Below are 16,390 nucleotides of genomic sequence, written 5' to 3'. Positions count from 1 at the left end.
GATCAGCTGATAGTAATTGATACGCCCTACCCATTACAATGCAGTGCCACTTAGGATTCTTGAAAAACCCAAAAATTCTGAGCGGCACTACAATTGCGCTCGTCACCTTTAGAGATAAGATGTTAAGTCTCATTTGCCCAGTAATTTCACTAGCTACGGCGTCCTTCAGACTGAAACACAGTAGTGTTTACTGCGTCATGGCAGAAATAGGCGCCGTTGTGGTACCCATAATCTAGCTGGCTTCCTGTGCAAAGGAGCCTCCCACTGGAAAAAAAGACTGGCTCGAGTACGCCCACTTAGGCGCAGTATTAGTTGCCGCACTTTGCGACTACGCCTGCGGTATCTAGTTGGAGAGCAGCGGAGACCAATACTTAAGGCGACACTAAATGCCAGCGACCTTGAGCGATTTGAGTCCGTGAACTCATTCCGGCCGCCATCTATGTAACAAAGACAATATTTTCAAAATTCTTGGGTGGAAAACAGTTTATATGCTTACAATCCTCGTTATTCATTACTAATCTGAATAAATATAGCTACACAAAAAAGTACAAGCTATAAGAATAACTTTTCTGAGAGTTGTACTAAAAAAATGCGTCATGCCATACCAAAAAACTTGTTTAACTTCAAGGAAAAGTGGCAGTTAAAAAAGGCTCTGGAGTGTTAACTATAACCAACAGCAAGCATTAGCAACCTACAAATAAGACTTAAGGATATGTGTAAAAGGATTAAGTAGTGTTCAAAACTCGAAATGCTATATTTTCACCAAAAAACTTGTCTAAAACACCTTGAATGCGTGTTTTCTGCTTACTCTTCGCCTTAATCTAAGATTTTGAATTTACTTTGATGATAGTTACAGATAGTGCTGCCTATGAACACTCGTCGGATATTGTCAATTTAATTTTGACCAGAAACAGTGGATGTCTTCAAAGAGCTGCGTGTCTATCAAGTCAGCAGACAACTAATTCAGAGACAATATTAACGATGAAACAACTTATGAGGTAAAATTTTTTTATATATATATTTAACTGCCATCAGTCGGTAACGACTATAATCAGTTCCGTAGAGTTTGGTTAAGCGATTTGGGTTTTGGAGGCCATCGCCTGAACCAGCCCTTATTCTAATGAAACTTGCTTTCATTTTAGTCTTCTCATGGCTTGAGAGGACTCTTTACTTCCTCCTTTATAGTGGGCATGTCCAGATATTTATGTATTTCGTCACTAGGAGCAAACCAGGATGCCTTTTTTTTTTGGGTCACCTGTTGTTAAGTGATCACCGCCGCCCACAATCTCTTGCAACACCAGGGTAATCACAGGAGCATTGCCGGCCTTTAAGGAAGGTGTACGCGCTTTTTTTGAAGGTACCCATGTCGTATCGTCCCGGAAACACCGCACAAGGAAGCTCATTCCACAGTTTTGTAGTACGTGGAAGAAAGCTCCTTGAAAACCGCACTGTGGAGGACCGCCACACATCCAGATGGTGAGGATGATATCCTGACTTGTGGAGTGTCGTGCGAAGGTGAAATTATTGTCCGCAAGATACCGTTTTGTGCTCTTTGAAGACATATTATGTTGCTGTCACTGGCTGTTCCCCATAGTTGAATGTTGAATGGTCCAAAATATATAAATAAAAAAATAACAGTGACGTCTATTATCACAACTAAATGTATTTTCTTGTTGTTAAATTCTGCTCTCGGCAATAACCAATATTCAGGATGTCTAAAATAGTAAATGATAGTTGCAAACATTTAGCCTGAGTGTGCTTTGACATTGCTCAGACTTTACATAGATAAAACTGAGCTGAGTGTAAGTTTAGTACAATTTTTGATTTCATTTTTATACTCATTTTATGTCAGTTGAAATTATGAGTGTAAGTTAAGACAGCCCAATGTAAAAGTCAGGTTAGAGTTTTATCACACTCAGCTAAGTATTACGTAAGTAAAGTCTGAGCAATACATTAACTTCTACAGATTACATTTAAACATTTATTCAAATTAACACCTTATTTCGTAGCAGTAATCTTCAATATCTATTGTAACCGCTCATTAGAAGCTCGGACGTGAACACGAGGCAAGAACGTATTGTTTTAGCAATTGAACTGTAATTACATATTTAGTAAAATTATAAAAAAATATCATGCTAGTTACACAATTATAAAGGGGCACTTACCTGAATTAAGACACTCCATATTTTTTGTGTTTTTTTTTTCTTTATTGATTTAGGGGCTTTTATACGCATGTACATGTCAGCCCCATTATAATCTAAGTACATTAAAAAGACAAAAGAAAAACAAAATTCTTAACTTAACAAACTAAAAAAATGTTAATAAAAGTGTTCAAACAATAAGATTTATGGATTCAAACAGACTTATGGCATCCTTAGATGCAGGGCGGGCAAGTATATTTACAAAAATGCCCGTATCAAATCTGTTCAAACCCATAAGTCTTACAATTTTGTCTCTAATAGACTGAAATCGGACACATTCCTTTAACTTTTTGTGTTTGGATATGCTGTTATATGAACAGTTTGTTATTGCGTGGCGTTGCATTCAAAGCGCGGTAGAAACACAACTGAATGAAAACTTTGCCCAATATACGCGTAGGCAGTGTTTTTCTTCAGACGAAGTTCACAGTCGAGTTCGTGTTTTATCACAATCAGCTAAGTTTTCCTAAGTAAAGTCTGAGCAAAGTCTAAGTACAATTTATAGATCTTAGCCTTAATCTCACTGTGACATATATTGTTACCCTTAAAAAAGACCTTAAAAGAAAGTTCCTTTTCTTCCTTATTTAGTACTTAATACCTTTATTTAGTACTTAATACCTTATCATTTAGGTATACGTCTAGATAGACTATGACAACTGTTAAAACGTCGAAAAACGTGCTCAGGACTAACCTTTATGTAGAGCAATTTACGCACACTAACACAAAGTGTCATACAAATCGCGAGTGTAAAACGTAGCTTGTCACGTACACGAAAGTATTATTCCTGGCCTGTTTTCAACGGTTGTCTAGCAGACTCTATCTAGATGTATTTATTATCTAAGGATAAAACACATAATATATGTTTTTTTTTTCTAGAAACGACCTTCTTACCGCAGTGTTAAATACAACAGCTCTTGAAGAGGCGACAAACAGTGGACTAAGAGGAATTGATTGTGAATCGTATACGCCCTGCATTTTTGATAGAAATGACGTCAACAAGTTGATCAATAATATTGCTGTTATGTTTAAATATAAACAACAAACATAAAATACATTTGTTTAATTTCATGGATATCCTTTAGAACTGGTTGCAAGGAAAACCATATGATGAGACAGAAAAATTATTAGAAGTCATAAGTAAGAATAAATATAATAGGACATAAGATTATAATCAATATGTTAGGTGAATTTAATGTTTAGTTTTTTATAAAATATATGTATTTTGTAGATTTGCATTTGTAATCTCTAATTAGATCATTTGATGTTTAAGACATAAATAGTTTACCTACTCAATGTAGACATCACTAAAGTACATATCAGCACTAATGTAAATAATAATTCCAGTGGGAGGCTCCTTTGGCCAGGATACCGGCTAGATTATGGGTACCACAACGGCGCCTATTTCTGCCGTGAAGCAGTAATGTGTAAGCATTATGTGTTTCGGTCTGAAGGGCGCCGCATCTAGTGAAATTACTGGGCAAATGAGACTTAACATCTTATGTCTCAAGGTGACGAGCGCAGTTGTAGTGCCGCTCAGAATTTTTGGGGTTTTTCCAGAATCCTGAGCGGCACTGCATTGTAATGGGCAGGGCGTATTAATTACTATCAACTGAACGTCATTTTTATTTTCATAAAAAAATAAAATGTAACATAATTATTTAAGTGACCTAACTGAGCTAATTTTTGCTTATTCATCTATAAGACTGGCATATCTGGAATAACAAAGTATTTGTAAAATAGAATAAGTTTTAATGAATAAATAATAAAAAAAAGAAGTGTTGATATTTTTAAGTAATAAAGGGAAAAAGAAACCGTTATCAAAGCTCGCTTGTAATACCAATCCACTGGTCAACAGATCTCAAGTTTTACTCTTATACCTAGACTAATCAAAAAAAAAAAATGGTCTATAGATCGGTTCGCTACCAAACTTCACACTTCTTCTCTATCTAATGTCTTCTATATCTAAACATTTCTTGAAAATTACTTCAAAAACGGTTCAGCCGTATTGGAATCTGAGCACGACTAAAGGACAATCTATTGTTAAGTTAAGAAGTGTAAATCAAGTTTTTATAAAATCCATAGCTTTTTTCGTGTGCATTCATAGCTAAGCTGTTTTATAATGTTTAATAATTATAATTAATATGGTTTGAAATAGGTAGGGATGGTGTGATATAAATAGCACAATTTAATTAAATAATAGTTTTTCATTTAATCTTCAATCACTTATTATTCGGTTGTATAGTGATCCAAATGTGGCGCAACCCACAACAAAAACCTTAATTAAGGCCGGCAACGCCTCTGTGATTCCTCTGGCGTTGCAAGAGAATGTGGGCAGCGGTGATCACTTCACACCAGTTACGCTCGTTTGTCCTCCAATTCCATAAAAAAAATCAATTAAATATGAACTCAGTCCACATTATGAGCATAGATAACCCTTTTAATAGTAGTAGAAATAGTTTTGATTTGCTGGAACAATAAATGGTAACTTCATAGCACACTATACTTATCTATAATTCATTAGTTAAATCACACCTTACATATCTAATTGAAATATGGGGCAGTGCTCAAAAAACCAAGTTAGCTGAATTTCAGACGATACAAAATAGACTCATAAAAATGTTATTTCATTTCGCTTATTTAACACCTACTTCTAAAATATACAAACAAACTAACCTCATGAACATAAAACAACTTTACACATACCATACATGTATACTGATACAAAAAATTCTACATAATTCCATCCATACATCAATCTTACTCACCCAAACTAAACATGCGTCTAAACGCAGCACGAGACGAGCCAGCTACTTGATACTACCTAAGACAAGAACAAATTACGGCAAGCATATGTTTATTTACGAGGGCGCACAGCTTTTTAATAGTCTACCTTCATCTCTCAAAAAGATAAAGTCGCTAAAAACATAACGTGAGTTATTAGACTATATTGTTTCAAAGTTTTTATAAAACACATGTCTGAAATTGTTTGAGCCTGTGTAAAAGTGTGTAATCATAAATTTTGTGAGGAAGAATAAGTACTATAATGTATAGTATGTATGTACTGAACATCTAAAGAACGGCGGATAAATTTTTACATCATATTTTTATGTTCTCATGTAAGTGACAATATTATGTTTTTAATGAGAAATAAATATCTTTAAACCTAACTTCGTGTAACCATGTAACATGTCGTTGACGCTCGGCTCTGGCTCAATTAACGTAGTAGGGAGATGATAGGAGAATACGAATCTACAACGTGGATAGGATTGAAACTCAAACTGAGGCCAACGATTTTGGAATAACATGAATAGCACTACCAGACGTGCGTCACTCTGCGTTTTAGGTACGAAAACGTACCTACAGATGCACGGAATCCTTGAGGAGGAGATTAGCCAATTTTTTTTAAAAGAAAAGTCTTTTTATCTTATTATACAAACCTAGAATTAGGTATATAACAAACTACAAATAGTATGTCTGTCCTGGAAATAATATTAATAACAAATAATTCATAAGAACATTTTTTGTTTTATCATCGTTTATTGAGATTCAAATATTTCAATTATATTTTTAAAGCCAAGCTTGTAGGCGTAGTCCAAAGGCTTGAAACCCATAATATCAGTGGCGTCCAAATTGGCCCCATTTTCTAGTAAATATTGTACTACATCAGAATGATTATTCAATACAGCCTGCAAATAAATTATCTTTATCAAATCATATTGAAATATTAAGAAAGAAAAATTACGTGCTTTGCACTTTACTTAAACTAGTTTACAATTATTGTTGAGGTAATTTTAGAATATTCATTTGCAAAATTGGATATCACCTCAGCATAATGAAAGATGATATGATTAGTACATGCTATACAAAAATTCCATAAGTTTTCTTGACCAGACCTAAATTCAACAAAAGTAATAATTATGTTCACCTAAATAACATTTTCTCATTAAATATTAAGAATCATATAATGCGAAATTCTAAATATGATATTATTCTAAAGATAAAAGGCAAATGAAGACCTGGTCGCAGACGAACATCCTAGCTTAAGAACCTTCAACAGTGGTTCAAAATGAGTACAAAATCACTTAGGGCAGCGGTGAACTAAATCCAGATAGCCTTAATGATTGCCAACCTTCGATAGGAGATAGGAGAAGAAGAATAATTAAGAATCAGTGCGACAGAATGACGATACAATATTTTTTATGTTTTTAAAATGAAGTAACGTTATTCTACAATATTATGTAGGACGAAAAATCTACCGAATCAAGTTTAAAAGGAAAAAATAAGCTAAGCCTGGATGTAGATGCCGTATTCGTATATATCTTAGGGCCATGAATAGCCTGACCTTTTCCGTTATTTCCGTGATAAACCCGGGTTTACTCTTTGCTTCGTAAGATTCGTGTAAATCACCCGCTTAAACTAACTTATTGGTGGTAGAATTAGAGCGGCTCTACCATCACCACCGCTTCCCTGTGTAGAAACGGACTCACCAGGAGTCACATCTTCTACACCAGTGGGGTTTGAAGAACTTCAAGTTCTAGTGAAAATTTGCTTGTCGAATTCTGAACGAGCCTGAGCGGCTCGAAATGGTTTGCACTTAGCCGATGCAATAATTATAATGTTATACTCAATTAAATATTAGCACCAAGTTGCAGGAAATAAGAAATGTGAAAAAAACCTTGGCTAGGCACACGAGTTCTATTGTCGACCAAGCACTGGCGTGTATTGCAATGGTGCTGCGTAATCGCAACCGGTATGTGTAAAGGCCTTAACAACCTGATCGAAGCGTTGGCTTGGAACATATGCCATGAGAGGAAAGACGATGGAACTTAAAAATCTTGCATTCTTGCTTATATTTGCTTTGGGTAAAATATTTTCTTGATAGCAATAAGCACACAAGTTATTTACTCTTGGTTTTTTAGTGGATAGAGCCTTACACGAATTTATGCGTAGATAATATAATCTCTCTAAAAAGGCGTGCCTAGCTGTTATTATACTTATAACCCAGGAACCTACACGCCTCGTAGTTCCTAGGGAAGAATGAGAATATAAACTGAATAAACGTGGTAAAACTGAGAGCTTTGCGTAGTGTGGAGTTAGAAAAAAGAAAAACAATTTAAATTAAATAGCAATTGTCCACTAAAAGAGAGATGACAGTTAATGAGAAAACGTGATGAGGTCGTTTGCCTAAATACAGCAGATGGATAAAATATTTACTATAGACAAAGACGTAAATAGAATTCTAAAAAACCCAGAGAAGTATCACAGGACCCAGAAATGATGTTTCTTTACCTCTGTCTACCATTTTGGGAGACAGGAATAGATGTATGTTATGTTATGTATGTTAAAGTTTTACCTTATGTAGAGGAGTTTGTTTCATATCATCAATAACATTAAATTCAGCGCCAGCTTTCTTCAGAGATTCAAGTTTAGCAACGACGCCATTTCGTGCCACTAATGACACAAGTTCCGCAATAGATTTAGCATCTGTGTTATTTAAACGAGCACCGCACTGCAGTAGTAAATCAATTATAGCGTGGTTGTCGTGATGTATTGCAGTGAGAAGAGGAGACTCACCACACCTGAAATTATTTATTAAATAGAAGAATTAGACAAAATTGCTACGTCACCTCGTAATGGGGCTTAGACCTAAATAACATTTTCTAGAGAAGAACTGATAAGCCCATATTTTAAAACTTCTATATATATATAATGAAAATGGTCTTTCTTTGAGGCTCAAACTCGCCTAAAAACCACTGATCGTATCGATATGAAACTACCACCTAGATCCTAGAAGTGGGTGGGAACTGTTATAGTATAAAAACGAAACTGCTTAGCCTTGCATAACATAATACTATACAATTTATGGATAAATTGTGTATCTAACCTGTTACGGAACGTTTAGTTTATTCTTCCTTCTTGATTTGATCAAATCACAATTTCCACATATAATAATGTATTGTGAGGGAGGGGTTAGAATGTTATAAACTTATTTTTCCCGAAACAAGCATCAAATTAAAAGTAGCTTAAGCGAGCGAATAAGATTCTTTGTGGTTAGTGATTAATATTACCTATGGAAACGTTCATTGAGCGAACGTTTTGTGTTTCGTCGCTGTCATTTAATATACGACTACTATTTAGGACATCTCAACAAAAAGAAAAATTTAAAATACAAAATAACGATTCACTATTTTGATGGATGGTCAAAGATGCACCACAAGAGGTCATCAAATATACAATATTAGAGAAAGGTTCACCATAATTAGATAAAATTACTGCAAAACGCTGCTTACTTAAGGATTTTTATTCAACTGATTATCAAAAACAAAACTCAGCTTAAACTTACTATAACTTATTAATGATAGAAGAATTGAGTTAAGTAACCTTTTTTTTGGAACCAAATACTGTATCAATAATTTTAATATATATCTACTACCAATATCGTATTCTATATAATCTTCTTTTGGGGTTTGGGACTATAGCAGAGTTGAGTTACTACAGTACGAGTGTTACATTACCTTGTTTTTAGATGTACATTTGCACCATTCTTCAAAAAATATTCTACAATAGGAATGCTACCTTTTGCTATTGCTTCATGCAGCACTGTACGACCTTCCGAATTTTGTGCATTTACATCGGCACCCATATCTGAAATTTATTCGTTATTAAATTATTCATAGCATTAATTAATACCTATAATAAAGTCACTATCATAACTAGTGAGAGGCTTCTTTGCACAAGATCCCGGGTGGTTGGTACCACAGCGATACCTTCTTCTGCCGTCGAGCAGTAGTGTGTAAGCATTATTGTGTTTTAAATAAGTGGTCTAATGACGTTAGGCTAGACTTGAAATCTTAAGTTTGATAGTGATGAATGCAATTATTATGCCACTAAGAATTTTTCATTTTTCAAGAATCCGAGCGACACTGTATTGTAATTGGAAGGGCGTATCACTTACCATCATTGAAGTATCTCCTCACTTTTACTACTTTTTCATAAAAAGCCAATGTAGATCTATCTATGCTGTTTAACGAGCAATTCTTGTACATGACAAATTTATATAGGGCTCTAATGATTAAGAGGAAATTTTATATTTAGATGACGCATTGATATTTTTTTTATGAAAATAAGGGACGAGACGAGCAGGACGTTCAGCTGTTTGTAATTGATACGCCATGCCTATTACAATGCAATGCCGCTCAGGATTCTTGAAAAACCCAGAAATTCTGAGACACAAGATGTTAAGTCTCATTTGCCCAGTAATTTCCACTAGCTACGGAGCCCTTCAGACCGAAACACAGTAATGTTTACACAGCCGGCTTCCTGTGCAAAGGAGCCTCTCACTGGTGGTTAAATGTATCTACAGTTGTGTGTTTTAAAAATGCGATTACACAAATCAATTTTACACATACATAATCATAGAATTCGATACCATTCACCAAATTAATAACATAACAATCTCACCCATCATTTTTCTTACTGCTCTAAGGTCATCATGTTCAATTGCATACAAAAGTAATGCGCTAAACACTTTCTCTGTTACTTCTATAAGCATCTTTGGTGATTGTATATTTAGGCTTGTCGCTAGCGCGTCTATCAGAGTGTTGTCCTGTAATTAATATTTACAAACACTTCTTAGTTAAAGCTGACTTCTTCGAGGAACGATCTTGAGCTTTACCTTTAGCTGTCAGTAAAAGGTGTGCTTGCAAAGGTAAGAACGTAGGAATAGTAAGGTATAGAAGCACATTACGTTCATAGGATAATAATAATAATATTGACACACTTTTTACACAAATTATCTTGTCCCAAATTAAGCATAATATCCGGACGACCGATCCTTGCTCGGATTTTTAAGAATGGATTCGAACCGGGGTCTTCTGCTTTCCGGATCACCCAATGTCCCATCTGAGCTATAATAGTCTTGTATATAGTGGCGAAATTTACCTTTGTATTCTAATGTTATTGTAGCTGTTTCTCATTCAAACATGGATAAAACCATTTCTTTTAAATTGAAACCTAGCTAGATCGATTTATCACCCCCGAAATCCCCTGCATACTAAATTTTATGAAAATCGTTGGAGCCGTTTCCGAGATTCAGATTATATATATACAAGAATTGCTCGTTTAAAGATATAACATATAGCCTGTATTATGGGTTGAAAGCTACGATATATTTTATACAATAGACTTACTTAAACATACATAAATACATATTATAAACATAAATATATACATTTAAACATCCATAACTCGGAAACAAACATATATATTATATATTCATCATATAAATGCTTGCACCTACCGGGATTCGAACCCGGGACGATACTCAATAAAATTCATCCTTTTTGCAGGAAATTAACAAATTACAAACCAAAGAACCAGTTCAAAAATCAATCAAATTATGGTATTTTGTATGGAAATGGGAGATTTGATATTATTTTTTTTTCCTAAGAGAACTATCAACTCCTCTGAGCACTTCCCATAATATTTGGTTGGAGATTGAGAAAGAACCCACATCTCAACCCAACGCCACAGAATTAAGCTGACCGGAGATGACTTGATCGTCTATGATTCGAGCCTATGTTGGACAATTCTCACTTCATGATGGTCATTTTTTCCTTCCATACAAATCGAATATTTTGAAAAATAATTAAATAGAAAGTAATTTTTCAGTCCATTGTGATTATATTTATTTATTTCATTTTAATTTTATTCTTTTCGGAAATCTTAGTTAGGATATTAACTAGTAGGTAAGTACATAATTAAATTCTGAAAGCTATTTACAAATTATCGCGTCGTAAATACATTTTGTGCATTCAAAGCTGTTAGATGCAGTTTGATGCAAACAAGAAATTGAATTCGATTCTTTATTTTCAATTGTGTTGATGAAAGTGCAAGGATTTTTGGTTCACACACAAATTTTCCGAAGTATTTTTACATAATAACCAACGCATTAACTTGCTACATGACAAATTTCTCTCTCTCTCTGAGACTGCAGGACCGCCGTAAATTCGATGCATTAGAGATGTGGTGCTGGAGACGCCTCCTAAAGATCCCGTGGACGGCATTTCGCACCAATGTATCCATCCTCAAAGAGCTTCGTATTAAAGACAGACTATCGTCAATTGTGCAACTAAGAATACTGAAGTTCTTTGGTCACGTTTCTAGAAATGAGAACTCGATGGAGAGACTGGAAGTTCAGGGCCAGGTGGAAGGCAAGAGAGCACGCGGTCGATCGCCAACCCGCTGGATAGACGCCATCACAAAGGCTACTAAGTCCACCATAGTCCAGTGTACTCGCAACGCCTCTAACCGTCAGAAATGGAAGCACATCGCCAGGAGATCTACCCTTAGAATATTAAGGATATTGACCCTCCGAACACCCCACCATGTACCTCGTCAGCGCAACCACGACCACTCTGACAAGAGTGCCCGACTAAGAAGAAACTTGCTACAAAAAAAAAATTACGAATTGTACAACTATTTTTTAAGATTTCAGGACTAATGATTGATTTCGGATATTTGAAGAAGATGAATCTTACAAAATTATTACGTACGGCTCTTCTTTTATAATTGAAACGGGCTGAAAAACTAAAAATTTACACCAAAATCCTTCCGTACAAGTATTGTAAATTAAGGGAACACTAAATGCCAGCGACCTTATGAGTTCACGGCTGCCTGCCCGCCATCTATGTAACAAAGCCAATATTTTCAAAATTATTGGGTGGAAAACAGTTTATATGCTTACAATCCTCGTTATTCACTACTAATCTGAATATATGAACCTACACAAAAAAGTACAAGCTATAAGAATAACTTTTCTGAGAGAAATACCAAAAAAATGCGTCACGCCATGCCAAAAAACTTGTTTAACTTCAAAGAAAAGTGGTAGTTAAAAAAGGCTCGGCAGTGTTAACTATAACCAACAGCAAGCATTAGCAACCTACAAATAAGACTTAAGGATATGTGTAACAGGATCAAGTAGTGTTCATATCTCGAAATGCTATACTTTCACCACAAAACTTGTCTAAAAACATCATGTTTGCGTGTTTTCTGCTTACTCTTTGCCTTAAATTATGTGTCTTAAATACACAGTACACTAAAGCTTATACAAACCTCAATTGCAATAGATGATGTGTTGGTCAATTCACCTCGTATATTTGTCATCATCATCTAAAAAATAAAAAAGGCATTTTAATGCTTTCTTTTTCGGAATAAGCATTTTTTCAGGTTTTTGAAGATATGCTTTATTGCGACGCCAGGCTATGACTTTTTTTATGAGAACAAGGGACGAGACGAGCAGTACGTTCAGCTGATGGTAATTGCTTTACCCTTAACAATGCAGTGCCGCGCAGGATTCTTGAAAACCCCAAAAATTCTGAACGGCACTACAATTGCGCTCGTCACCTTGAGACATAAGAAGTCTAATTTGCTCAGTAATTTCACTAGCTACGGCGCCCTTCAGACCGAAACACAGTAATGTTTACATATTACTGCTTCACGGCAGAAATAGGCGCCGTTGTGGTTCCCATTATCTAGCCGGCTTCCTGTGCAAAGGAGCCTCCCAATGGTAAGATCTGATATGATGAAGCTAGCTTTCATGTTTGCTTTTGAGAGGTTCAGTTGAAAAAGCAGATATAATTAACTTTATAACGGGCATATTTAATGCAAGGTCAAGGTATCAGTATAACATAATATATTGAAAAAATATTAGATATGCTTCACCGTGGCTCAGTTTTATTGCAGACATGTACTGCAAGTATGTGTGCTGTTCTACGTTCTAAATTACTAAACATTCTTCCCATCTATAGGTACGTAATGGTTAGCCTAACTTACTTGGAGTATCCAAATTGCCATAAGATGGGAACCTCCCTTTTTTATTATGTATATAGTCAATCAAATTAAATTTTTCAATTTAGTTCCTTTCATTCAAAAAACCTATTCATCCTGCAATCCCAAATATTCCTATACTGCAGCGAATATTATTGAAATAATGCTGCAACATTGGAAATCGATACAAATCACAGGGGGCTGGTCATATGGAGAATGCTCAAGTATTTAGTAGCCAGCATCTCGAATTGCAGCCATAGCACGCACCATAGTGGCACATTTGTGAGCCAGGGTAACATTTTGATGGCACAAAACATTATTTGCTAGTTTGCCTCGCCATACAGACGAATTTCGCTTTGCAGTTTATTATTTGATCTACATGCAAAAAAAGCAAAGAGCCAGTAATATAGATTTACTTCGCCTGCTCTGAAATTGCTTATTTGTGCACGATATAGGCTACACAAAATTGATTTTTGTGCACAAATGCACAAAAGTATCTACAAATAAATGTATCTATATTAAGGCAAAGAAAATGAGCCATACAGCCAAACACAATAAAAAGTTCAGAGATAGAATTTGTTATTTTATAATATTTACTTTAATTTATTTGCCTCATGTGATTTTTAAGACATAAAAGATATTAAAATTTAAATTTAAATACGGCAGGTTATGTAATTAAAAATATATATATTACAAAATTAATTTAATTGCAGGCTGTATAGGTCTGGAGCCCAAGACAATAATAATATCAATGTCGTCAGATTAAAAAAAAAGCGGCGGGAAAGAGGTCTTGTTTTTTCGTGCGTTTAATAATTAATTGCTACTGTTTTATTTCCTAGCAATAGAAATGAAAAGCAGAATTTATATCTCGTCGTATAGACATTACTATCATTGCTAAAAGTCGCGGATAAAAATGGTTCGTTTTATGCACTTGTTGTAAAATCTACGCTGCATAAGTATTTCCAAAATTGTACAACAATAGTAATGACAAAATTAAGAATAGTATACCTCAACTTTTTCCTGGTAGGTCAGCTCACTTTTTGATAGGACATAGGACAGCTTGGTAAGTGCAGCCTCGGGGGTCATATCGAAACCAGACACCACGCCGCATTCAAACAGCATCTGTCAGTTACAATATAGTTAAGTGAAGGATAGACGTCCAATAATGCGGTTCTCGGCTAGTATTTACATATCGGGACATTGAAATGCTTAGTAATGATATGTTTGGAGTACCAGATATGCACGCCTATCGCATGGCACGAAATTGTGTATTTACGTTATTTAATGTTATTTTTTTAATCACGCCATCCTACTTATTCTTATTATTATTATATCAAACGGTTATTTGGCATCAAAAGTTAGTTTCAAACACCAACTCAGGCGCTCACAGTGCAGTTTTCAAGGCACTATCTTCCACGTATAACAAAGCTGTGGAATGAGCTTCCTTGTGCGGTGTTTCTGGAACGGTACGACATGCGTACCCTCTGTGATTCCTCTGGTGTTATGAGAGAATGTAGGCGGCGGCGATCATTTAGCATCAGAGGTGACCAGTAAGCGCGAGTTCGAGTACCGCATCGTTCATAAAATTTTATTTGTGTAACAAATTTTATCCCGGCAGTGGGGGTTATCACTTTGAAACATAACTAATTTTATAAAGAAAATCTGTGTGGTAATCATTTTTATATAATTGTTCATTGAGTTTTCTCATTTTGGCGCCAATACATTGTACAATATTTTGTAAATTTTTGCGATATTAAAATGAAGTGAGGAAGCCACATCCAATTTTTAAAACTCTCCATACGCTTGGTATTAGTAAAATGGTTGTGTACCGGGCTATTAATAGGTACAATGAGACCTCCTTTCTTTGTGACAGAAAAAGATCTGGCCGTCCACGTAGGGTTCGTACGAAAAAGCAGTAAGGGAACGAATTGGAACAAATCTTGTCCGAAAGCAAAAGGTTTTATCTCGTGAGATGCAGATGAGGACCTAGAACCTATATCGCGTATTTCAAAAGATGACTTAGTACTTGCAGCCTATAAGACGCGTTATGGATATTTCGTGACTGATAATTTAAAAAAGAATTGAGTGCTACGCAAAGGGAGGGCACAGAAAAAATTTCTTTACGGATGACAATTTGCTTAGAATTGAGCAACATTTAAACAAACAAAATGGCCGTATTTATGTCCAAAGCTCTAAGGAAGCTTTCCAATTTGTCGACAGAGTGCAACGTGGGCTTTATCCGACTTCAGTAATGGTTTGGTGGGGTATTAGCTATGAAGGAGTGACTGAGCCATACTTTTGTGAAAAAGGTATCAAAACATCAGCACAAGTGTCTCAAGATACCATTATTGAGAGCGTAATGTAGTATGAAGTACGGTGCTGCTCTGCCCTCATCCAATTCACCAGTGGGAGGCTCCTTTGCACAGGATGCCGGCTAAATTATGGGTACCACGACGGTGCCTATTTCTGCCGTTAAGCAGTAACGTATAAACATTACTGTGTTTCGGTCTGAAGGGCGCCGTAGCCAGTAAAATTACTGGGCAAATGAGACTTAACATCTTACGTCTTAAGGTGACGAGCACAATAGTAGTGCTGCTCAGAATTTTTGGGTTTTTCAAGAAATATGAGCGGCACTGCATTGTAATGAGCAGGGCGTATCAATTACCATCAGCTGAAAGTCCGTTCATCTCGTCCCTTATTTTCATAAAAAACATAAAAAAAATTCAAGGTTTCCAGGTGAATATGACCAGATCATCGGTTCATCTTGTGGGGTCCTACCAGCACTGCGTTATCCGGTACGTGGACGCCTTTCCAGTACTTTACTGCCCCAACGGCTACCTGTCCTTCGAGCTATCCGCTCTGCCCACTGCCACTTCAGTTTTGCAATCATTTGGTCTATGTCGGTATCTTTGGTTCTCCTACAGATCTCTTCATTTCATAACCCTCTCCATTTCCCTCTGCGCGACCATGAGCTTTCTCATAGTAAGCGACCACGCCTGCGTCTCCAAACAAATTACACTTTCATAAAGTGTAAAGTACACTTACCCTTCCCGTTTCATACATCGGAGACGCGACAGCACCCGTAGTACATTGTGTTATGTTCACGACAATAACACCGCGTTTCACCGCAGCCGAAATTTCGTTAATGAGTTCATCTTGATTTGACGGAATATTACCCGCACCGTAACTCTCTAATACCACACCTGTTCAGATAAACACAAGAATTATGTTTACAAATTTATTTTGTGTAATTAATCCTACACACTTCCTCTATACGCCTCTCTATCCTCAGGAGCTATTGACTCAACGAACTCTGTAAGGAGAGAGTTCTGTCGTTCAAACTTTTAATATTTTTTAAAAACATT

At 35.8% G+C, this 16,390-nt stretch overlaps 2 protein-coding genes across 2 annotated transcripts in view; one reads left to right on the top strand and one right to left on the bottom strand.

The window, feature by feature from the left end:
* The window catches only part of LOC126964869 (serine/threonine-protein phosphatase 5), a 415,601-nt gene that overhangs the window by 49,282 nt on the left and 349,929 nt on the right, over positions 1-16,390 (top strand). The gene's annotated exons all lie outside the window — the stretch shown is intronic.
* The window catches only part of LOC126964861 (L-asparaginase 1-like), a 28,955-nt gene continuing 18,280 nt past the window's right edge, over positions 5,716-16,390 (bottom strand). The window contains exons 7-13 of the mRNA XM_050808182.1: positions 16,071-16,228; positions 14,034-14,147; positions 12,312-12,368; positions 9,660-9,804; positions 8,714-8,843; positions 7,552-7,777; positions 5,716-5,884 (exon numbers count right to left, since the gene is read on the bottom strand). Coding sequence (XP_050664139.1) covers positions 5,735-5,884; positions 7,552-7,777; positions 8,714-8,843; positions 9,660-9,804; positions 12,312-12,368; positions 14,034-14,147; positions 16,071-16,228 — 980 coding nt within the window. The 3' untranslated portion in view covers positions 5,716-5,734. The remainder of the gene's footprint in view (positions 5,885-7,551; positions 7,778-8,713; positions 8,844-9,659; positions 9,805-12,311; positions 12,369-14,033; positions 14,148-16,070; positions 16,229-16,390) is intronic.

This window comes from Leptidea sinapis, chromosome 6 (genome assembly GCF_905404315.1).
Source record: "Leptidea sinapis chromosome 6, ilLepSina1.1, whole genome shotgun sequence".
Lineage (NCBI taxonomy): Eukaryota > Metazoa > Arthropoda > Insecta > Lepidoptera > Pieridae > Leptidea > Leptidea sinapis.
Note: the sequence above shows the minus strand (reverse complement) of the source record. Positions and strands in the feature narration are given on the sequence as shown.